The 24,254-nt window shown below is 39.6% G+C and overlaps 1 protein-coding gene across 1 annotated transcript in view; it reads right to left on the minus strand.

Moving 5' to 3' along the window:
* Positions 1-24,254, minus strand: part of HAO1 (hydroxyacid oxidase 1) — a 51,814-nt gene that overhangs the window by 22,103 nt on the left and 5,457 nt on the right. The window contains exons 2-3 of the mRNA XM_058562153.1: positions 23,268-23,419; positions 5,550-5,805 (exon numbers count right to left, since the gene is read on the minus strand). Of these exons, the coding sequence (XP_058418136.1) occupies positions 5,550-5,805; positions 23,268-23,419 (408 nt within the window). The remainder of the gene's footprint in view (positions 1-5,549; positions 5,806-23,267; positions 23,420-24,254) is intronic.

Raw genomic sequence — 24,254 nt, forward strand, 5'->3', positions numbered from 1 at the left:
GGGTGGGGTGAAAGGGTGAAATGGATAGGAAAAAACAGAAACATGGATAAAATTATATAAATAACTGTTGTTATTCTTGGACGGTGAAATGCAGATCAACACTTGAATGAATGTTGCCTTACAGAAATCTCAGTGCACAATGAAGCCTTGTTGTTACTCTAAAACGTTGTTCAAAGCCAGAAGCCAAGAAAAAGTTTTCAGATATCTTGACAGAGACCCACGATGGAGTGTTTTACCAATGGCTCCGAAGGAAATCTCCATGAATGCTATTTTTATTCGAATTATGACATATACACACAAAAAAACACTTAAAGCAGCTTCTGATAACCAAAGTATTCCGTTTCATAGGGACGGAAAAGGGCAACATCAAAATAATAACATGATTACTTAGAACCGAATTCTCCGAATCTCGATCTATTTAACAACCCAAAGGCAAGGGGTAGAATTTCTTCTTTGTAAGGGATTCATTGTGCCTTGAATGGCCCTCAAATATACTTTTTAATCTAATATAGAAATTATTCTAGCTTTCAGTAAGTTAGCATCATAAAAATGGTAACAACTATTAAAGAAAGTTAAACATTATTAAATTACCAATAGTAACACTAATAATAATGAATAATATTGAGATATATAATATTATTTATTATAAGTATTGATAATGTGACATTAAACATAAAGCTACATGTCTCCATAATAGGAAACAAAATATAAAACAACAACCAGTAGAGCCCATGATAGTAACACATATAAGAGAGAGAAAGAGAGATTGAGAGATTCATAACACAGGCATACCTTGGAGATATTGCAGGTTTGGTTCCAGACCACCACAATAAAGCAAATATCACAATAAAGTGAGTCATATGAATTTTTTGGTTTCCCAGTGCATATAAAAGTTATGTGTACACTACACTGTAGTCTATTAAGTGTGCAATAGCGTTATGTCTGAAAAACAATATACATCCTTTAATTAAAAAATATTTTATTGCTAAAAAAGGTTAACCATCATCTGAGCCTTCAGCGAGTCATAATCTTTTTGCTAGTGGAGGGTCTTGCAAAAAAATGCAATATCTGCGACATGCAATAAAGTAAAGCACGATAAAAAGAAGTACACCTGCATGTATAGGAATTGGTGCGTGGGCCACTGGCCTTTAATTCTGTGGTTAGGAAAATGGTTCCACTGACAATACAGCCCTACTAATTTCCTCCTCAATGTGGCTGGGCAGGTAGAAGAAAGCTTCAGGGCACGGATTTTAAGTTTGAGCTCAAAGCTTCATTCACTTTCTTACTAGTCATGTTTTATTGGGTAAATCTCATATGATCGAGTACATTTTTATTGACTGATTCAACATTTTTTATTGAGCACCCACTATATGTCAGTGTTTTAGATGTCTAGGACATACCAGTAAATAAAAAATCAAAAATACCTGGCCACCTGAGCTTCTAGCAAAGGGAGACAGAAAATAAAGAGAAAACATAACCAATAAGTGATTTATGGAACATGTTAGAATGTAAGTGCTATACAAAACAAGGAAACAAAGTAGAACAAAATAAGGGGAGTGAGCTGGTAGAGGCTTAACCTGAAATTTTAAATATGGTCATCAAAGTCCGCCTCATTGAGAAGCTAACTTGAAGAGGAAATTAGCAGAGCAGTGTTATTGTATTTGTTTCCTGTTGCTGCTATAACAAATGACTACAAACTTAGAGGCTTAAAAATGACACAAATTTATTCTATTACAGTTCTGGAAGTCAAAAATCCAAAATGTATCTCACTGGACTAAATTAGAGTTGTCAGTAGGGCTGTTGTCCTTCCAGAGGCTCTAGGGGAGAATCCCTTTCCTTGCCTTTTCCAGCTTCTAGAGGCCACCTACATTCCCTGACTACATTTTTCTGACTCTGACACTCCTGCTCTCCTCTTCTAAGGACGCTTTTAATTACATTAAGCCTACTGGGGTAATTCAGGATAATCTTCCCATTAAGTTAAAGTCCTTAACTTAATCACATCTGCAAAGTCCATTTTGACATGTAAAGTAACATATTTGCAGGTTGCAGGGATTAGGACATGGACAGCTTTGGGAGGCCATTATTCTGTCTAACACAGTTATATTGTGAATGTTTTCCTGACCAAAGAATTTGGAGGCTATTGGGCCATGTATCAAGTCCTCCTTTGCAAATCTTTCTCTCCCCCTCAAAGACTCGCACAGATATTGTGTCTATTCTGATCTCTACTGTTTATTTTGGTTTCCCAATACAAAGACATGTAGATCCATCCCTGATGCCAAAATGTAAAGGAAGTGAGGAAGTTAGACATGCATTCATCTGGGGAAAGAATGTTCTCAGCAGAGGGAACAGTCAATGCTGAGGCTCTAAGGTGCGAGTGTGTCTGGCATGTTGAGAACAGCAGGGAAGCCAGTGTAGCTGGGAAGAGTGAATGATGAGGGTTTTGAGGTCAGAGAAGTAATGGGGGTCTTGACAGGCCACTTTTATCGTGAGAGACCTGGGAGGACAATGGTGGTCTGATCCGTGTTAGTGTGATCTGTTTTGGCTTTTGTGATTAATAAATCATTTCAGGGCTTAAGGAAGCATGTCCCTGGGCAAATTGTTGAAAGAGTAGGTGTCCTGATTTACCCTGATCTTAGTCAATGATTGGAAATTACTTTTCCTCTCTTTCAACTGCCCTGGCATTATATGCAAGAGCCAAATCTTTACCGGAGGTAAATGAACCATCTCCACGGGGTGCAGACAAAAAAACACCCCTGCTTCAAAGCCTCAGGAATCAGTTTAGTGAACTGGTTTCATGCCCTGCTTCTTCCAAGAGCAGATGAGAATTCTCCTTACTCCCCCTCAGTTTCAGGAACCTCCCTGCCATTCATAATGTGCACACATAGATGTGTTTTGCATATAGACCAAGCATACCAAACTCCTGAACTCTGGCTGGTCCCAGATGCCAAGAGCCAAGACCCTCCCCTACCCCGACCCAGGCAGAGGAAGTAGCAGGGGCTGGAAGGAGCCACTGCTTTACAGACTCATTCTCCTCTGGATTTCCTGCCTGCCTTGCCTGCCAAACCTCACTTCTGAAAAGCCAGGCTTCACCTTCTATGAGTCAGGTCAGTTGCGGAAAGAAACCTGATTTCCTATCAGGCTGTAACAGATGAGCTTTTGGGTTGTATGCGGCCTCAAGCGGAAGCCTGGGCCTCCCGTTAGTGTGCTCTGCCTTCGATGGCTGAATGTGGGCCGCAGAGGAGCTGACCAGAAGGTGCTGGCCCGCCCTGTCGTCCACTAGGACAAACAAGGCCAGTGTGCTCTCTGGGGGCCGGGGGCACCAGCTATGGGGTGTTTCCTGTGTTCCCCGTAACCTGGATGTGTTGCTCATTATTCGATCATCTTCAGACGGGAGATGTGACAAGCTGGGCAGCCATGGCCACTCCTGTGCACGTCGACAGCTGAAAAGGGCCTTTGTCTTATGCTCCTTCACGTCATCCGGGCAGGAGTCCGGGAGCAAAGGAAAAGGGGGAAGAAGCGAATCAACCTTCCTGCTCCTGACTGAGTGGCTCTGGCACCAAAGGAGCGAGAGAGACAGACAGACTTAACCATGTCATCTCCCCCATCTAAGTAGATACCACTGTGAAACATGCTTTGTTATCCAGAGAAAAAAGTTCTTCTTAGGCTGCAAAAAAATCCTCCTGGATTATTTATTATTGTAGCACTAGCAGTATCAGGAGGAGGAGGAGGAGGAGGAGGAAAAGATAGCAAATTCATTTTCAAATGGCCAAAGGGAAATAATGAGGAATGTTTCCTGTCAGAAGCATAAGTAGTGGGAGACTAATTATTTTAGAAAGTCTAAAAAATCAGGAATAATAAGGAAATAATGTGAATACAGATTTCACATTAGGGAAATTTGAAGCCATCTACTTTCTGATGAATTTGGCAAGAAGTAGGCCTATGTCAAGGACTTTGTTTTTGTTTTTATTTTCTTAGAAAGACAGGGTGTTTGGCGAACCCTGTGTCTGGGATATATGGAGCAGGTTTATTGGCAGGTCTGTCCGGGAAAGCACTTTCTTTTTTTGTCATTGGGCCACTGAAGGGACCACATACAGAAATAATATCCTAAACCTACCTGGAACCATCACAGAGATAACATCACACAGCTAATTTACATAAGGCTCAATGGCAAGATTTTATGCACAATAATTTATACTCAAATAGGCACGTATGCAGCAGAGCTATATGACGCTTATAGCTTATGTGACGCTTATACAAGACTCTATATGGACCTATCTGGTGCTTGAGATATATCCCACTCTGACTGTAATGCATATGGAATTCCTGGCTTTCCACAACCTCCTTGTCCTTCTATGGAATGCTGATTCGATTTTGAATCTTTTAGATTTTGAATCTTTTAGAAGGGTTGACTTTATATATAGACAGAGTAAGCAACATGTGAAATGAGGTCTAGGATCCAAGGAAGGCATCCCTCATCATTTCACATACTCTGATGGATGCTTTGAAATCCCATCATCAAAATGTCCTCCATTAAAATTGAGATTTTGATTGCTTTCAAATACTTATAGCTCTGAAGGCTATCAGTCACATATTGATATGAAAAATCTAAGAGCAGATTTTGATGGGAACTGAGGAAAGGAAAAAACAAAGGGGAAAAGAAGTCTGTAGCTTAGGGACGTTGGGGTCTTTCTCAGTAAACTCCACTGAGTTCCTGGCTTTGACTCAAGATGATTCTAATCCTAAAATATTACAAGGACAAGGTCAACAACTCCCTGCTGATGGACAGGCGGAATGACCTGATAAAAGCATCAGAGTTCAATTTTAGATTACTAGATACACAGTTTTTGCTAAGATGAGTAAGTACATGGTTTTTGCTAAGATGAGTAAGTGAGTGAATGAATGAATGAACCAGTGAATGAATGAATGAGTCTTGATCCACGGATGAACCACAATGAAAGAGGAATTTTGCTGAAAGAAAAAGTAGGAGATGAAGGATCAAACATGTGGCTTCTTTTGCCTCTACTCTTTTAGCTTTCTTCGATCTTCCTAGCCATAGTTATTCCAAATACAATTAAAAATAAAACTAAAAGGTGGCTCTTTGAGTTCAACAGACAAAGAGCTAGGGTATCAGGATCAGAAAAAAATGTTGCCTCGGCTATATTATATATCTCCCATCTATATGGCAACTCATATTACCCAAAGCCCTTAATGCACTCTGGTACATGAATTTATTTGACTTTCACAAGTATATGAGCAATTCTTGTCTCTGTTTTATAGTTCAAGTATGTGACACCCACAAAACGGGTGTGATGTGCTGGAGAAAATATCTGTAGATATTCGGCAATGATGCCATCTCTACAACCCAGACCCTATCTATCCTAGACAAGATCCCGTTCAACCATATTTTGGGACCAATGTTTTATGAAGATCTAATTCCCCAGGGCACTCACTTGGAAACTAGAGAAAGCCTTTGGAGCTGGTTCATGTTAAGAGCAAAGAGAATTAGAAAACTATCTCAGGGGCCCAGGTAATCAGAGACCCATTGTTACCTGAGTTGGGGTGGCAGCTTGAACCTGTTACGCACATCATCGAAGCGGTTGCCCAGGTAAGGGGTGTCCACTGTTATGAATATGGCCTTATAGCCCATCCGCTCAGCCCGCCGCACTAGCTGCTCGGTGACCTCACGGTCCTTGTAAATGTACAGTTGGAGCCAGCGAAGCGCCTCGCGACCAGCCTCTGCCACTTCTTCAATTGAGGAGGTGGCCCAGGTACTCAGCATCATGCCAGTTCCCAGTGACCTGCAGGCTGAGGAAGAAAGAGGAAGATCAAGGCAAGCCTTGCATTTTCCCCACTGCAAAGCCTTCAGATTGTGGTTCAAGGGGTAAAGACATCTACAAGGATAATTTGGCAATAAGAAGTCACGTCTTTAAAAAGCTGGAAATACGCATTCCTTCCTACACCCTGTGAATTGATCCTGAAAACAAAAATGAGTCAAATAGCCAAAGATGTGATACAGATAAGGATGAAAAAATTGGGAACAACCTGAATGTCCAACCTTAGGGGATTGGATAAACTGTAGTTTATATATAAAATGAAATGTACATACCCCTTAAAGGTAATATTTTTGTGATAGTTAATTTTATGTGTCACTTGGCTAGGCCATGGTACCCCAATATTTGCTCAAATAGGTCTGGATGTTGATGTGAAGGTATTTTTTAGAGGAGATTAACATTTAAATCAGTAGGCTTTGAGAAAGCCAGGTTATTCTCTATAATGTGGCTGGGCCTCACCCAATCAGTTGAAGGTCTTAAGAAAAAGACTGACTTTCCCTGAGGAAGAGTGAATTCTGTCAGCAGACTGCCTTCAGACTCAAACAGCAACATCAGCTCTTCCTTGTCTCCATCCTGCCAGCTTACCCTGCAGATTTTGGACTTGCCAGCCTCCACAATTGCATGAGCCAATTCCTTAAATCTCTCTCTCTATATATATGTCTATGGATGGACAGATAATAGATAAATGTAGATATAGATATATGTTCCTCTCTGTTTCTCTCTAGATATAGAGTTATGTACATATAGATATATATCTAGATGTATAGATATGTATCTATATATCTAGAGAGGGAGAATTCTTACTATTATAGCTATAAAAGAATATTTATGAACATAGAAAGATGTTTAAGATATATTAAGGAAGCAAAAAAGTCTGCAAAATGACACGTACAATGTGATTCAACACTTATACAAATGTGATTGTTGGTATATGAACTTAAACAAACGAATTGCTAATGATACGTGGGAGAATTATGGGTGAGTTTAATTTTTTATTTCTTTTTAACTTTTTAAATTTTATCTTTTAAATTTTTGTTAAAGCTGTATTCTATCATTTATGTTGTCTTTTAAAATGTTATGAAATAGATATGCTAGTCATCCCAAGTAGACAGCAGTTACATCCTTTTGACCAAGATAACAGAGAATGAGCAAATAAATGAAAAATTAGATAGATTCATCTAACCAATTATCTTAGAGAACTTGAAAGAACATGGGTAGTAGGCTTTCCTCCAAAAATAGGTAGTAAAATTGGGTTCAGCTTCAGTGGAGGAGAAACTGATACAATGTTTATATGCCATATACCAAACATGCCAAGAGATAAATAATAAATATATAAAACTGGCTATACGACCTAGGGCCATTCAACTTATCTGCGTGCCCAGCATATGTCAAATGGGAGTAAAAGTAGTTGTCCAAGTGACCCTTATAGGGTGATGATGAGACCCTGCTTAAAAAACTACTTTGGGAGGTTAAAAAGCTTCCATGCTTCACAAACTTTAGCAGACAGCCAAATCCCCTGGAGCGTTTGTGAAAACACAGATTGTGAAAACACGCCCCCAGAGTTTCTGACTCAAGGGGTCTGAGATGGGGCCCAAGAATTTGCCTTTGTATCCAGCTCCCAGGTGATTCTGATACTGCTGGTCCTGGACCACATGTTGACATTTAAAAAGTAGCATTATCTTTTGATAGTAAAACTCTAAATTCAGATGGTAATAAAATAGATTTTGTTTGGGATAAATGTTACTTTTCCTATGCCTTTGAAGGTGTTTTTTATCCCTGTCTCAAGTCACAGGCCAGACAAAGAAGATCTGAGCTGGAGATGGTCTTGTCAATGGGTCACTAATTTGTTCCCTCCAAGTGTTCCTCTGAGAATTTCTCTCATAGGGACTCATGACTTGCAAAATATTGTCCAACAAACCACACTTTATTAAGTAATAACACATATTAACATCTGGACCATTTTCTGATTTTCATTAAGATTTGTAAATATGGAAAATAGCTCCAGGTCATTCATTGCTCATTGGAAGGAATACCGGTGGACATTGATTGCTTGGGTCAGAATCCCCTAACCATCGATTTACCACAAAGAAAATATGTCCTGAAAAAGATGTGGCCTAATGAAGATCACACAGAGATGGGCAGCAGAATGGGATGTGAACCCAGTATATCTGACCACTCCCCCAAGGCAATAATCTTTCTAGAGCTCCCAGAAGCCCTGGTACCAAGCATAAATAAAAGTACTTCTCCAGTTCTTGAGGGCCATGACTCCCAAGGGAGCAGGTTTGCTACATCCCTAAGGGATGCCACCATGCCAACAGCTCTAGGAAGGCGTGGAAATTTGGAGAGCAGTGGGTAAGGCCTGCTGCATACTATAAGCACAGAGTGTGGCTGCTCAAAAGGATCCAGCCAGGTGGACCACTCAGATGATAAGGCACCTTGTTGTAGTTCACACAAGGGTATCATGTGGGCGAGCAGCAGGTCTGCCAACAAGGATGAAAATCCTCAAAAAGATCTCCTTGAATTCATAAGAAATACCTACAGACCTTCCACACAGATTGTTGAAATGCTACAAACCAACGCACCAATAATATCTACTTCACCTAAACCATCAAACTTGCAGGAAGTGTCAGCCCCCACAAACATTTTGTCCAAATCACTTGAGTATGCATGTCCAGAGGGAAGCAAGGCGAGTCCATGCCATCCACGTCCTGAGTCTACCAGCTCTGATACTAATGGTTCCTCATGTTATTGGTGCTCAATATTTACTTTCCAATGATTAAATCACACAGGGCTGAAATTTTGAATCAGGGCCCCCCAAAATTCTAAATTACCATTGTTTCCAGCTGTAGGCATTTAATAATTCAATATTTGGTGATTTCATGAATTTACTCCAAGAGAATCTCCTGGATACAGGGGGAATATCACGGTCTGTGCTGACATATTATGAGTTGAGGCTAAGATATTACTCCCAGGTGAGAGCAGGTGCAAAAATTAGAAGGCTCCATGCTCTTTGGAACACACATTACTGATCACTATGATCCCCATTCACTTGTGATTATTTGCCGTGATAAAGGAAAATTATTGACGAATTACATCCATTGTTTTCAACACAGTTTTATGTTAGAATGAAGTAAGGGAGCCTGGGATTTTTCAAGGACCATTCACAGAGACAATCACAAATCTGCTTGGTTCCACTAAGGACAGATCTGAGATTAAGTTAGTATGATAATTTTGCTTGTTAAAATACTGAAATCCAATTGGTAAATAACCATGGTTCAGAAGTAAGTCACCCTCCTGAGTCCCTTCAATATGCCATCACTCTCTTCTCCCCAGAAGGAACCCCTAGACCCTCTCCCCCAACAATTCAGCAATTTAAAGGTTAATACCTGGCAGAGCTGGGGACACCCAGTGTGCTGTTAGAGCATTAGAGACCAGCATCCGAGCATCTTTTCTCATTGGTCAAAGTCCTTTGCTGTACTGGCTGCTAAATATTTCAAATATCACCTTTTCCTTAGAGATAAAAATATACTCTTCTAGCTCACATCACTCTTTTGGGGAGAAAACTTACAATTTTTAAATTTTATGAAGGACCTAGCATAGTCAGACCCTGTTAAAAAATTCTAATCAAAATTTCCCTTGTAGGTGCTTGAAAGCACAAATGTTTTTGAAGTCTGTTTTCTCTCCCCATTCATTTTTCACGATGAAACTCTGACCTCCTGCTCTCAAAAGCAGCAACTGTCAGATTTCATTTTATAAAGGACAAGGCTCAGTTTGCATGGAGTCCTTTTCTTAATTTATGGTGCAGTAATGGAAAACTCTGATCTACGTTGCATTTTTGTAACTCCTGGCAAAAAGGAGATCACCTCTGAGGTGATATTACTATAAAGGCAAGGCCTGGCTCTTGCCCGTGATGAAGGTCCCTAATGTTGATCCAAGTCTAAAAAGCTTGGCTAACATAGTCAGGAGGCTAACCATCAAGTAAACATTGATCCCTTATGAAAGGACTCCATTTCCTTACTTTCCTTACTTCTACTCACCCCCTCTTTTATCATCCCTAAGATACATCTTCAAGGATAGACACCTAAACTTTTAACGCTCTAGATATATTCTTCTTGTTCTCAGTGCTGTCGAGTCAATTCCGACTCCCAGCGCCCCTGTGTACAGCAGAGAGGAACCCTGCCCGGTCTACTTGCACCATCCTCTCACCTTCTGGTGCTGTATGAGACAATGCTCTGCTGCTATTTATAGAGTTTTCATGGCCAATTTTTTCAGGAGTGGGTGGCCAGGTCCTTCTTCTTAGTCTGTCTTAGTCTGGAAGCTCCGCTGAAACCTGTCCACTATGGGTGACCCTGCTGGTATTTGAAATACCAGTGCCATAGCTTTCAGCATCACAGCAACACGCAGCTGCCAGAGTATGACAAGCAACAGACCGGTGGTGTGGTTCCCTTACCAGTAAACAAACCAGGGCTGTGGCAATTAGACTGCTGAATCTTAATTAGTAGACCACCAGGGCTGGCTCTAGATATATTCAGACTGTTTATATTTGACAATTCCTTCTCTTTTTTATTTAGAAGCAACAGTAACACATGCCATTGCTATAAGAAAAATAGATATCACACACACATACACTATCACTAAAAGAGACACTAGTAAGGTATCAGGCATTGAAGCTCAAAGATAAAGCCATGTATATAACCTAGGAGATAACAGCTATATCTCAGAAAGACAACAGGATAAAATGGATTGAGAGTCAGAGGCCTGGGCTACAGGCCCAGCCTTGACATCCATAAGGCACATTTCATCAGGAAAATAGCTACAACCACAGCTGCTGCCCTGCCCACTCATAGTCCACTGAGACGATGCACGTGAACGTTTTCTGTGTAAACTCTGAGGCCACGCAATTGTAAATGGTGAAGTGAGACAATGCCTAACAATATTTGGAAAAAGAAGTCCCAGGTAGCTTTTAAAATTTTCATAATTTTGCCAAGGACCTGGATTTCGTAACATCATTATTCATAATCTTCTCCACATTCAGCTTTCCTCTGCAAGGGTTTTGATGCTCAAGACATTGATTCACCTTTCTCTTGTAAACATAGTGTCAAATGCTCACTACCTTAAGGAAGAAAGCTCTTAAAGGAGAGAGGAATCTCCTCTAGGCCAAGGAACTCCCTGCTAATTCCTATACAGGGAGAGAATATCAAAGGAGATAATTTCTACGTTCTCAGGGTGTACATCCCATTGAAAATCTAGGGACAAGACAACAGCAAATAATCCAAGAGATGCAGCAAAAATATGCTTTCCCCTCCTAACCCTGACCTGTCTACAGATTTCCATGGAGGGTACTTCATAGTAGAACTAAGGGGCTGTCAGCATTTGCTTAGTCCAGCCATCAAACAATAATACCTGGAAGAAAATTTTTTAAGTTCTCAGTACATTCTTTGTTTCTCTTTTATTTGCAATACAACTGTAAATACAACAGTATTGAAACAAATGAGATCAATATCATTGTCTACTATCACCCCTAACCCTCCCCTGCCAAAATGGGCTGTGGGCTAGAGGAAAAGGTTGGCGCGTTCTGTCCAACATAATAAAAGTTGTCCTCAAAACCACCTACAATAAAGTTTCTTACTGGAGTTAAATTGCATGCCTTAGGGTGGGGAAATGCTACCAGGGTCTGCAATAAATCTGGCATAAAATCAAGTGTAGGTCTGTGTCCCCAAACCACCATTCAATAGAAAGTTAACTCAATTTCCTACACTATGGAACTTGTAATCAACTACTGCGGTTTACAGCAACTCAAATTAGATACGAATGGAGCCATCTCTGGGGTTGATATAGATCCTAAACTCCAATGTACAGGGATCTCGACAGAATGCCTGATTGTCTAGAACAGTTAAAGGGATAGAACAGGTAAATAGCTTTGTAAAACAGCATGAGCTGGCAGAATCCTCTCTATTGGCTAAGAAATGCATTGTGCTTCTAGATTTTGGCAGGGTTTTGCTTGACGTTAAGCCTTAACAAAAACATTTACTTCTTATCCAATCTGGTTGTAGAGGAGAGAAGATGGGAAACCTATTGTGGACTTAAGTTTTAAGGGATTAGACACTAAGCTTGCCAGTCCCAATTTTTAATTGAAAACTACTTTGTACACATCTCTCTCATTTATCTAGAGTCTGTTTCTTACTTCCTGATCATTTCAAGCAGTTGTCCTGAAATCAGCAGGCTCTTGGAAGATCTTAGAGGGTCTTCAGATGAGAATGATATTCATACTACATCTAACACTGTTTCATCTTTGAGGATTTAAACTATGCCTTTGGCTGGGAACCACCAGGAACTTTCTTTCCAGGCTCCGTCCGGTGCTTCTCAAGCTTTGATGTGCATAGGAATCACGTGGGGGATGTTGATAAAATTCGGATTCTGAACCAGTAGGGCTGGAGTGGACCTGAGATTCTGCATTTCTAACAAGCTCCCCAGTGGTATTGACGCTTTTGTTTTGTGGACTATACTTTGAGAACAATGAGGTAGATATTTTCTTTCACAAGGACTCATCCAAGTTAATGGGATATATCTGACAGCCTTAGTAAAAATAGGACATTATAGAAAATGGGAGGAAGAAACTTATCAGTGGTGGTAGGGTGGGTAGTGGCTGGCACATTTCTTGCCAATTGTCAGTCACATCCTGCTGATGAATCTCTCTTTGCCATTGGTGTTCCTCTGAAGAGGGGCACAGGTACTTTGCCACATTTTCTGATGAATTCATCTCTTACTAGTTTTAAAGTCAAAGAATTAAATTGCACTACAGTAACCATTCCTCAGCACACTTAACCACTATCAGATGTATTTTATAAGCTCGCTTGTCCAAGATTTGCCCAGTTTCCTAGATTTCAGATTAGAAATAAAAATAAACTACAAAATAAAAATAAAATCACAGAAGATGAGGAAGAGAGACAGGTTCCTCAAAGCTGAGAAGGCACAATTTACCAGTTATAAAATAGCTTCCAAATGTTTAATGTCAGATCCAACAATCTTATACATATAAATAAGATGCTGAACCATCAAGTAAAACTAAAGTTCCTCACGTTAGGATTGACAATGGAGGGGATTATAACACATTTGAGAATGTTTGTTCACAGCCACCACTACCACGACAAACAGAGGAAAATATAAAATATTAGTTACCACTGGGAGTCAATGTCTATTATTTGGAACATTAATTCATGTGGGACAAATCATATGCCCAGATTAGAGCAGAACAATTGAGCAATGTGCTACTTTGGGTCCGAATGATTTCTTTGAAAATAGCTCTCCTTTATGGGAAAGGTGAGTTAAGTTTCCAAAATTATCTGTGTTTAAAGGGTAAGGGGTAATATGTTCAAAGGGCCTAAAGGTTTTTTAAGTACATTTGATTTAAAAGCTCCTGCAAAACTTAGTCATCAAAACAGCTGCACTGAAAATTTTGTTGAGAAAACGCATTTTGTCATCTGCACAGGAAGTCATTATGTAATGGGGAAAATATGCAGTGACAAAGTACCAAGCAGTTGTGTGGTTCTGAACTCAGGGTCTGACACACTGAAGTGTATGCATAAATGTGCACCCTAACATCCATTGAGCGTGTCAGCCTTTCTTCGCACAGGAACTATTATTATACAGCTTTGTTAAAAACACAATTAACATTATTGTATGAATGACTAAAATTACCATCGAGACTACTCAGAAAACGAATGTTCTGAAGTTAGTAGTCTAAGAGAAGAACAAAACTTCCACTACAGTTATGCTTGAAATACTTAGAAGTGGTCAAACAAATCTTAATTTACGATTTAGGGAACTTAACCAATTTAAACACTGCCAAGAAAGACCAGGAAACTAGACTTCATCTTTCCAGTGCCATCATGATGGTCCATTGTCTGAATTTGGAGCAGTATAATCTTGAGAGATCATACTGTCACTACACGTCTAGAGCTCTTTTACTCTATGGAAATATTTTCAAGGAACAATTAGTCCTAATGACATCTTAGCTCTCCCTTCCTTGGTTCTACTTTGTCTCTGGGGCAAAGCTCTGCAATAGACTAAAACATTTGCTTTACCGTAATGATTCCCAGGTTATTATTCTGTCATTTTACTGAGTTTTCAGGTCCTGGTATAACTGGCAGATCCCATGTGAGATGCCTTTTTTGTGCGTGTGTGAGGAAAATTAGCCCTGAGCTAATATCCGTTGCCAATCCTCCTCTTTTCGCTGAGGAAGATTGGCCCTGCGCTAACATCCGTGCCCATCTTCCTCTACTTTATATGGGACGCAGCCACAGCATGGCTTGATGAGTGGTGCGTAGGTCTGCACCCGGGATCCGAACCTGAGAAACCCAGGCCACTGAAGCGGAGTGCGCTAACTTAACCACTACACCACTGGGCCGGCCCCAAGTGAGATGCCTTTTGAAGATGATTTCAAGGAATATGAAGTTTCCACGTGACGACTTCAATCAACATCCCTCAGTTTAATAACCTCAGTGTCAAGTTACACATGCAAGCCTCTGACTTTTCACTGTCACATTTTAAATCATCAGGCATACTAATAATTTGAGAAGAAGCAATCTCATGCTCTCAAGAAAGCTGCCCAATAGCTTAAATTCTGGTGCAACGCCTACAAATCATACTATTTAACGTTGGTCTTTAACATAGCTAGAGTTTAATTTTTTAATAGCTGTTTTTGATTAATGAAATTTGTCTCATTACGAAGTGATTTCAACACCGAATCTCATTTTTTGAAAATTTTTGATATGAATTACACATTTTATATATATTATACATCTGTGTGTATATATATATATAAAGGGGGTCCATAATCTTCTAATACATGTGTATGTATATGTATGTGTACGTGTATGTATATGTATATGCAACGTGTGTATGTATGCAGAAAGAGCAGGTCCACTGACTTTTGATTGTTGGAAAAGAAGGTCTAAAACATAAAACTGAACTGAAATAGGTTGAAACTAAAGGTGAGAAAAGGTGTGAATTGATTTTTGTTTTACTACAATGAGGTAAAGAGGAATTCTCTTCCAAATGTTTACCTGGTGTGATTTGGACAAGGTTTTAGTGAACTGTCCTTTCTCTTTTATTCTTCCTACTTTTGTTTCTTCTTAGTAAAAATGAATAGAATAATGGACCAAGACTAATAACTGGGTCAGACTCTAGAGCGAAAGACATCCAGGTTCAAACCCTGTGTTAAGCCCTGACCAGCACTAGACCTTGGTCAAGGGTGTCGTCCTCCACATCAGATGAGGAGAACCATAAATGTTAACTACCTCGCGGGTCTATTGTGAGGATTGATGACGGAGATGTAGAGGCCAAGCAGCTGGTGCATAAAAGGCCCTTACCTCAAAAAGAGTAAAAGTTTCATTTAAAGCAAATCTGGTGCTTTTCCTGGATTTAGGTAAAATTGAGAATAATGGGGATATTTTCCTCGTAGGTATGCTGAAATGTATATCTACTTGGTCACCTAGTACAACACATGAATATAGAAATCAATAAAGCTTTCAAAAATACATCGTTTGGGTCTGGAGCAAAGGAAATGACAATTTTTCTTGGTGAATGGTCTTTCACTCAATGTTCAGGTTGATCACTTAATCCTGGAAAATCCAGAAAATTCAACAGCTAAAGCTCTCACCTACACCCTAACTCAGTTCTTCGGAGTCTGTATGGCTCTTTGTGTTACTCTGCAATCTGTTCCACCTGCACCTTAATAGGTGGTCAAGTCATAGCTGAGTCCCAAAACTTCACTTTGGAATGTTCTGGCCTTTTAGGCTCAAAAAGAAAGTGTTTAGATTTAATGGTTTTATGGCCCATCAAATCCTGTGTGGTAGCCTCTAATTGCAACCAGGGACAGAAATTTCTTTTAAAATCTTTTTTTTTTTTTTGACAGTTTAATAAGAGTTTGCTAATATGCTGAGCATTCCTGGAACGCATTAGGTTTTAATTTTTCTCTATTTGAGGTCCCAGCACTCCCTCATGTGGTACTTGTCCACATGACAAGTCAGAAGCAAAAGGATAAATGAATATTTAACCTCTTTTTTTCTCTTTTTGACTTCCCATGTTTACATGAAGCAAAAAGAACTAATATAGCTCCATGAGGATGAAATAAAAATTTATTGTAGCTACTGTGCATAAAACCAGAGAGATTTCCATGATCATATCCTAAAAGCCTCAGTGGTATTGTAAGCATTTTATTAATCGGTTCTTTGAGAAGTCAGAGATGCTCTACTTATCTTGCCAGATGGAAATTTAACCTCACGTGACTACCTCTTTTAAATGTGGCTAGCATTTATGTTTATTATTGTTATTTGCTCAATATGTTAAATATTTATGGGAATGATTCTGTATTCATCCCTGAAGCTTATATGAAAGAAAAAACTTAAAAAATCAAAAACCAATCTAAGAGAGTTTCAAATGGATGTGGTGTTATAAGTAGAGGCAGTTACATGACTTCTTCTATATTATGACAGTTGTCAATGATTAAAATGTTGACTAAATCATTTACCTCAATAAATCTCTCATTCATAACACAATGCATGGCAAACTGCCCTCTACTCAGTGTTTCCCAGTTATTCTCCTTCTATCTTAAAAGAGAAGGGTTTTAGGAGTTTTAATTTTTGTTTTTTTAAAATTCAGGCCCCTTTATTTATGCTCCCGAATTTTGCACAAAACTCATATTTCCTGATGAGTTTCATATTCTGTGGCTTATTTCATCTTCTCAAAACTAAAGGGATAAAACTATAAAAACATAGAACATTTGCAGTTAATATTCCAGGACTATAGCATAGAGTGTGCCTAAGGGTGCTCGCTGCAGTTAATGACATTTGGAAATATCATTATATGTAACTGACCAGGATATTATAGACAGCATTGTGTAAGTGGTTAATAACCTTGAGCAAGGTACTTAACCTCTCCAAGCCTCAGTTTCCACATCCACAGGAGTTGTAGAAAGATCCTGGGGGGCTTTGGGCTCACATATTTTAGGACAGTGGTAAGGGATAGATGAGTTAATAAATTCAAATTGCCTAGCACACATTAATTACTAAATAAATATTGGCTATCATCAGTTTTCACTAGACTTTGAAGTATTGCTTTTTAACTTTATATAGCATTAATTAAACACCTATTTGTGTTTTCAGCAAGATCCAGAGACAAAGCATATCTTCTTGCTCTCCTCTATCCCAAGAATGCCGCTATGAGAAACGAACATCAAATGCACACAGATGCTCACTCCACCATCTATGTTCTCCAGGGCTGGCACAAAAGGTAGAAAGTAGAGGAAGGAGGTGAGATTTCAGGAGTATAAAGAACGGCAGTTCTCTACTTTCAATGGTCTCTCTTTTTGTGTCTGATAAAATTTTAAATAGGGATAAAACCATTTATTTATACAATGAAAAAAAGTTGTAAAGATCATCTACTCCCGTTGGGAGTTTTTCTCGTTTCTGGTTTTTGTGTGTTCTCATTGTGAAGATACTGTCTTTGTTTTTGTCTTAGTAGCAGAGCTCTTTCTTGAAAGAACTGTTCTTTGGAACCTCAACATGCAACACACATAGCTGCATGCTCAATGACCCACCTAACGTCCCTGAGATCCTTGGGAACAACCCCAACCTCCTTGGGACGTGGTAAGCAAACGACTGGTCTTGCTTAAGCAGCTCACTTTATCAATGAGGAAACGTAATCCTAGAGACTGAAAATGACCTGCCACAAGAAGTGAAACTAGTTAGTGGTGAATTTCCACATAAATCAGATGTCCCAGCTGGACAGCCCAGGGGACAGGTGTAGCCCACAAAAGTATTTGCTTTGGCCTACACATTGTTGCCCCAAACAGTGCTTTAAAGAATTTTGATTTATTTCTCAACATTTAAAAACCAGGAGATTGCACATAAAAATCAAGTCTTCTGGCTTCTCTTAACATTTTTGAAGATTTGGCAACCCGGTGTCCACAATCTCTTGGGGCAACAGCTAGCTAGCGGCAAGACATGGCTGCCCCCTTTCCATGGAACCTGCAATCTCAGGTTTGCTACAGTCTCTGCCTCTGAGCTGGCATTGTTGTTTTCTTAACTTCATCCCTCTTTGGATATTTACGTTACCAAGCTGGCCCTTAAAGCCATTCTTTGAGGTTCCCGCGTACAGCTTAAAACAAAAATAGCCAAGCAAAAAGAGCAATTTTCATTCCTACTAAGATGTAAACAGAGTGTACTTTTCTGAAAGTGAGTTTTTAATGTGTGGAAGAGAAATATTTGAGGGACTTGGACTCTGAAGGGCAAATAAAAAGTGTGCCCCATTTTGGGAAGATTTTCCAAGCATTTATCTCATGTGATTTTCACAAGAACCTCCAGAGGTAAGAGCTCTTATTCAACTGGAGTTGCCAGGTACAGTAAATAAACATACAGGATACTCAGTTACAAATGGTTTGTTGTTTACCTGAAATTCAAATATAACTGGCTCCCTGTATTTTATTTGGGAACCCTACGCTCATCGTCATTTTGAAAATGAAGAAAGAGTAGCTCCATTGGTCACTCTACAAACACACAGCCATGTGAAAAAGCAGAGCTCTGTTGTTGGGCCCAGTTCATACCGGGGATGTGTTCCACAGTGGTGAGAAGAAAGGCTAAAGGACGCTTGAAGCAGGGGTCTGTGAAGAAATCTGCAGAGCCAACTGGGAAGGCGAGACTGCCGTACTGTGACAACTTCCAGAACTTTCTGGATGCCCATTCTAAGTATTCAGGCCAGCCCATTTCCTGGGGATTTGAATGTCCCTCACTTACTCTTACTGACCAGGATGATTGCAACACTTTCTCCAGAGAGGACTGCTAACTAACCCTTGTCTTCTGAATTTGGCCCCAACTTCTCCTTCTAGCTAGGGCCCAAGGCCCTGGAAACAGGAAACGTTGATTAGGGGCCAGAAAATCAGGAAGATGGGGAAAAAAATTCCTCCGCAACAACTCCCATAGATTTCACAGTGTCCCCAAGGATCAAGTCGGCTTGAAAGTATTTCCATCTTTTGAAAGGATAGAGTAAACCAAGTATCAGCTGCGTAATTTCCTCGTCCATTTTCTGAGATTTTAGAACAGAAAGCAATCTCTACCACTATGGATGTTCTTACACTCTTACTTAAATTTGCCTGTGGCTATCTGTAATCTCCAGTTAGCTGTTGTCTTGGTTTGCATTCTTCTAGTAGCCAACAATGAGACTGAGATATGAGTGCAAGTCTTTTATTTGGGAACGATCACAAGGTGAGTTGAAGGAGTGGGAAAGTGAGAGAGGGATGGGAAGGCAGTCAGTAAAGGGAGCGTTCATGCGCAGGTAACTTCTGAGGGCAACAGCATCTCCATGCCACTGGAGAACATAGGGCGACAGTATTAGAAAATGCTTCAGTTACCCTGATCAAAGAGAGCGGAGGTATTTATCCACCAACTCCGTATCATTGGCTGAGGGGTCCCTCTCACTCACCCACTCCCAACCCACTCATCCGTCAGCTCCTGTTGCCAGAGAAAACGTCAAGCAAAAAGTTGCAGGTTCTGATAGAAATGGTAAATAACAAGGGATTATATCCTGAGCACCAACAGCATCTGCTCCAGGCACACATCCTTTCCTTCCAAGTAACCTATCCATCCTACAACCAAAACATACCAACCAAGGAATGCTCTTGGGTATGGGCTGAGCACCATCAACTTTGAGGATTAATCTAAGTATTAAATAGACTGTCAATCCATCGATGGTATTTGGAACATAGAAGAAAACCTTAAGAATGTTGAAATCCTTGAGGGAGGTTTCTACTACAAATCAGACATATAAACTGTGATGTCACTGCCCTCACAGGCACCTGACCCAGGATCTTAGATTCTTGAGGGCAGTGGTGCAACCTCTCATTGCCAATTCCTCTGTGTCCTCAGTGTCACCACACTCTGTCCATTCTGCCTGTTCCACTTTATCCCAATGTCTACCAAGTATTTCATTCTCCCGGGGGTTCTGTTTTGAATGCTCCTAAAGTGACAAAGTAATTACTTTTAGGGGATTGTAATTGACAGATAAATGGGCTTCCACTTATGACATTTTATGAGATTTTCTGGAAATTAAAAGCAGCACAGGGGGTTAAGAGCCAAGGCTCGAAGCCAGACTGCCAGGGTCTGAATCCCGTCTGTATCGTTTGTGAGTTGTGTGACCCTGGGCAAGTCACTCACCTCTGTGTGCTTCAGTTTCTCGTGCGTAAAATGGGCTTAATAGTGGCACCTGCTTCTTTGGGCTGCTCTGAGGATTCGATGCTTTGATACTTGTAAGCACATTTGTAAGTAGAATTGTAAGTGCCTGGAATTCTATTCTAAGTATTTGATAAATAAATCTAAAGGAATAAGACTTCAATCGGTATTTAATAAAACCTCATGGTTAGTGCCGAGAGGAAATAATGTTTGATAAAATAGTCCTGCCTAGGCTATCGAACTACAGTTTCGAAGTAAATTTGCTTCTCATATTTCTTTCCACCCCACCTCCATCAAAAATAAGGAGCACTGATCTTGGAAGTGAGGTGGAGAGTAAGTCCTGTCCTTCACTACCTACAAAAGCCTGCTTTCTCTGGAACTCTAGCTCTTTGCCCACAAAATGGGGACAGTGACACCCATCAGATATCAAATAAAGTAATATTTACAAAGATAATTTGCACACTCCCAGGTGTTTTACTAAGCGAACTCTGCTCGCTGCCTTCTTTTGCTTTCTCTCCTTCATTTCCATTCTCTTCAAGGTCCCTTCTCCATTTTTCTCTCCTTTTTAAAATTTACTTTTAATTGTTCCCTTCTTACAAAATAATTCGAAGGAAATTTTATAAGTATAGACTAAAAATAAGAAGGATATAAAGTCAGGAGTAATGCTATCACTCATAAACACTTGTAAAATGACTACATTTTATATTTTAAGGACTGCATTCTTTGTCCTTAAAAATAAATGTATTTCGGGACCTTACTATTATTTATAACTGTTTTTTAAAAATTAATATGTTGTAACATCTTTCCATACCACTACACTCTTTCTATGATATGATTTTTTTTTTAAATTTTATTCCATTTATCCTATCTTTTGCAAGCGATCTCCAATTATGGAACATTTAGGTGTTTTTTCCCCAATTTTTCTCATATTAAAAATAACAGGGCCGGCCGGGTGGCTTAGCAGTTAAGTGCGCGCGCTCCGCTACTGGTGGCCCGGGTTCGGATCCCGAGGGCGCACCGACGCACAGCTTGTCTGGCCATGCTGAGGCTGCATCCCACATACAGCAACTAGAAGGATGTGCAACTATAACATACAACTATCTACTGGGGCTTTGGGGAAAAAAAAAAAAAGGAGGAGGATTGGCAATAGATGTTAGCTCTGAGCCAGTCTTCCTCAGCAAAAAGAGGAGGATTAGCACGGATGTTAGCTCAGGGCTGATCTTACTCACAAAAAAATAAATAAATAAAATAACAAAAGCATGAAAATCCTTGCAGAAGTGTCCTTCCTCAAAATCACAATTATTTCCTTGGAATTTCTGGAAAAGAATTTACAGCATCACACAGAATTCACATTTTTAAAGCTCTGATACACAGAGCTATATTATTTTCTAGAAAGATTATTCCACTTTACACTCTTCCTATTAGTATTTGAACATGCACATTTTCTTTCTAACCTCATCACAAACTGTATAATCTTAAATAATAATTTGATATTCAGAAAATAAAATATATAGCTATAATGCACATTTATTTAATAATTAGTGAAAGTGAATACTTTTCATATGTTTATTGGCCATTTTTATGTTTCCATTTGTGAATTTCCTATTTACATCTTTTTCCACTTACATCTTTTCATCTATTTTGTGTACATGTTATTTGATTATTCAAATATAAGGGCTCTTTATACAGAGAGGACATTAACCGTTTGTAGTCTCATATTTTTTCAATTTATGTTGCCCTTGGTTTTCATTTTTATATAGAAATTTGAGAGGATGGAAGTTTCAGATTTTTATGTGGATTTGTTTGCTTTGTTTTAGTGGATGTCGTCTATGGCTTGCTTAGGAAGGCCGCTCTTACCCCAACGTTAAATAGACAGAGACTCATTTAGTATTTCCTTTTTTGTTTTTTTTTTCCTCTCTGCCCATATTTCAGGATTACTATAGACAAATGGCTGGGCCCCCAGGCCACTTATCTGTGTGTGGTCCTGAACCAAAGAAGCCCCAGGCTCTGCCCTAAGTCTGTCCAGCACAACCTACTGCATCAAGCTGATGTCCCTGGCAGAATTCTGTGGAAGACATTTCAAGGAGGGAAGTGAATACAAAATATCCTTAATTCTTAGAACTAAAATGCTTTAAAATAGTACTTAGTTTTTCTCTTTGGGCCTGAATTTCTGGCCCTGCTAAACATCAAAAAAAGACAGAATTAATTACCAACTTTTATATGAGTTTCTGAAACAGAATGTGGGGAGATTTATCATTGTGCATACCCTTTCAAATGTTCACAGTTACTAGGGGGCTGGGAAGTTAATAAATTAGCTCTAATAAGGAATTTCTTTACGTCATATTTGAATTTCTCATCACTCTCTCCTAAGGCAGTTAGAAATGCTCTATTGGGAATATAATCCATTTGTAAGAACAAATCATGGTCCAAAACTATGGCAGAAAACACAACCAACCAGGTCACTGCATTTGCTCTTTCACTGTGAAAATCACATGGATTTGGGGAATCAGGAAAGCCTTTGAAATAAGGTAGCCATGAGGGTGAATCCCGTCTCTGCTACTACCCAGCTGTATGGCCTTGGATGAGTTAATTTCTCAGACCTCCATTTTCTGAGATGTTGATATTAATACTCATAATATAACTAAAAGTTATTGAGCCACTACTCTGTGTCAGGCACAGTTTTAAGCACTTTATATGTGTGAACTCATTTAATCCTCACAGTAACCCAAGAAGGTAGGTACCAATTTTATCCCCATTTAACAGCTAATAAAACCGAGCCACAAAGAGCATCTTGCCCAGAGTCAAACAGCTGGAAAGTAGAGAAGCAGGATGTGCAAGGACAGGCGTTTTTTGTTTTTTTTAATAATTTTATTTGTTTATTTTTTCCCCCAAAGCCCCAGTAGATAGTTGTGTGTCATAGCTGCACATCCTTCTAATTGCTGTATGTGGGACGCGGCCTCAGCATGGCCAGAGAAGCGGTGCGTCGGCGCGCGCCCGGGATCCGAACCCGGGCAGCCAGCAGCGGAGCGTGCACACTTAACGGCTAAGCCACCCGGCCAGCCCAGGACAGGTGTTTTGTTGGCAGAGTCAATGAGCTTAATTTTTGTGAGTGTAAAAACATCCAGGGAAGTGTTTGCTTGATGCATACAGAGAAGGGAGTCACTAAACGTTAGTCCTCTTCCATCCCTTTGGGTGAGGACCTTGTTCCTACCTCGCACAGTTGCAAGCTCCCCATCCACGTGAGCCATGCGCTGCATGGCGGTAGCCCCAACACATATTGGCATGCTGACCCTCTGCCCTAAAACAGAAGTCGACAGGTCTACTTCAGCAACATTCCGGAGCATCCGTGGATACAGCTTCCATCTAGAATTGGTTTTTAAAAAAAAAGGTTTTAGAATTTCAAAAGCATAATCAAAGCTTTGACATTAGACTTTAGTAAAAAAGAGAGAGAATAGTCTTGTATTTTTCCCATCAAGCAAATTACTTTACAAGGCTAAAAGAAAGGTGGGAATTTTAATGTTTGTTCAGATGGCAAGTTAGCAGTAAGGTAATGATTTTCTCAAGCCATTGTTCTTAGTAAGGTATAATTAACATATAGTAGAATTCACCCATTTGAGTGTACAGTTTTGTGAGCTTTGAAAAATGCCTGCAGTCCTGTAACGGCCAAGACAATCAAGATCTAGAACAGTTCAACCATCCTGAAAAATTTCCCAATTTCCTTTTTCCCCATACTCCTTTTGTAGTAAAACTCTCCCCCGCCAATTCCCTTATAACCACTGATTATTTTTTTGCCCCGATAGCTTTACTTTGCAAGAATATCATATGAATGGAATTGTACAGTATGTAACCTTTTGAGTCTGCCTTCTTTCACTTAGTGTAATCATTTGAGATCCCTCCATGTTGCTGCATGCATCAATAGTTTGCTCCTTTTGGTTGATGAATAGTATTGCACTGTATGGAGGTACCACAGTTTGTTTATCTATTTCCCAGCTAACAGACATTTGAAATGTTTCCAGTGTGAGGCAATTATAAATAAAACCACTATAAACATTCACTTAAAGGTTTTTGTGTGAACATAGCTTTCATTTCACTTCCTCCAAGCCATTTTGAAGACGGTATACAAGGCAGAGATGTTAGATTATAGTTTAAGAAGATATGCTATGTCTACTTTGTCTTTTTTTTTATTTTATATATAACA

This window comes from Diceros bicornis, chromosome 19, assembly GCF_020826845.1.
Source record: "Diceros bicornis minor isolate mBicDic1 chromosome 19, mDicBic1.mat.cur, whole genome shotgun sequence".
Classification (NCBI taxonomy): domain Eukaryota; kingdom Metazoa; phylum Chordata; class Mammalia; order Perissodactyla; family Rhinocerotidae; genus Diceros; species Diceros bicornis.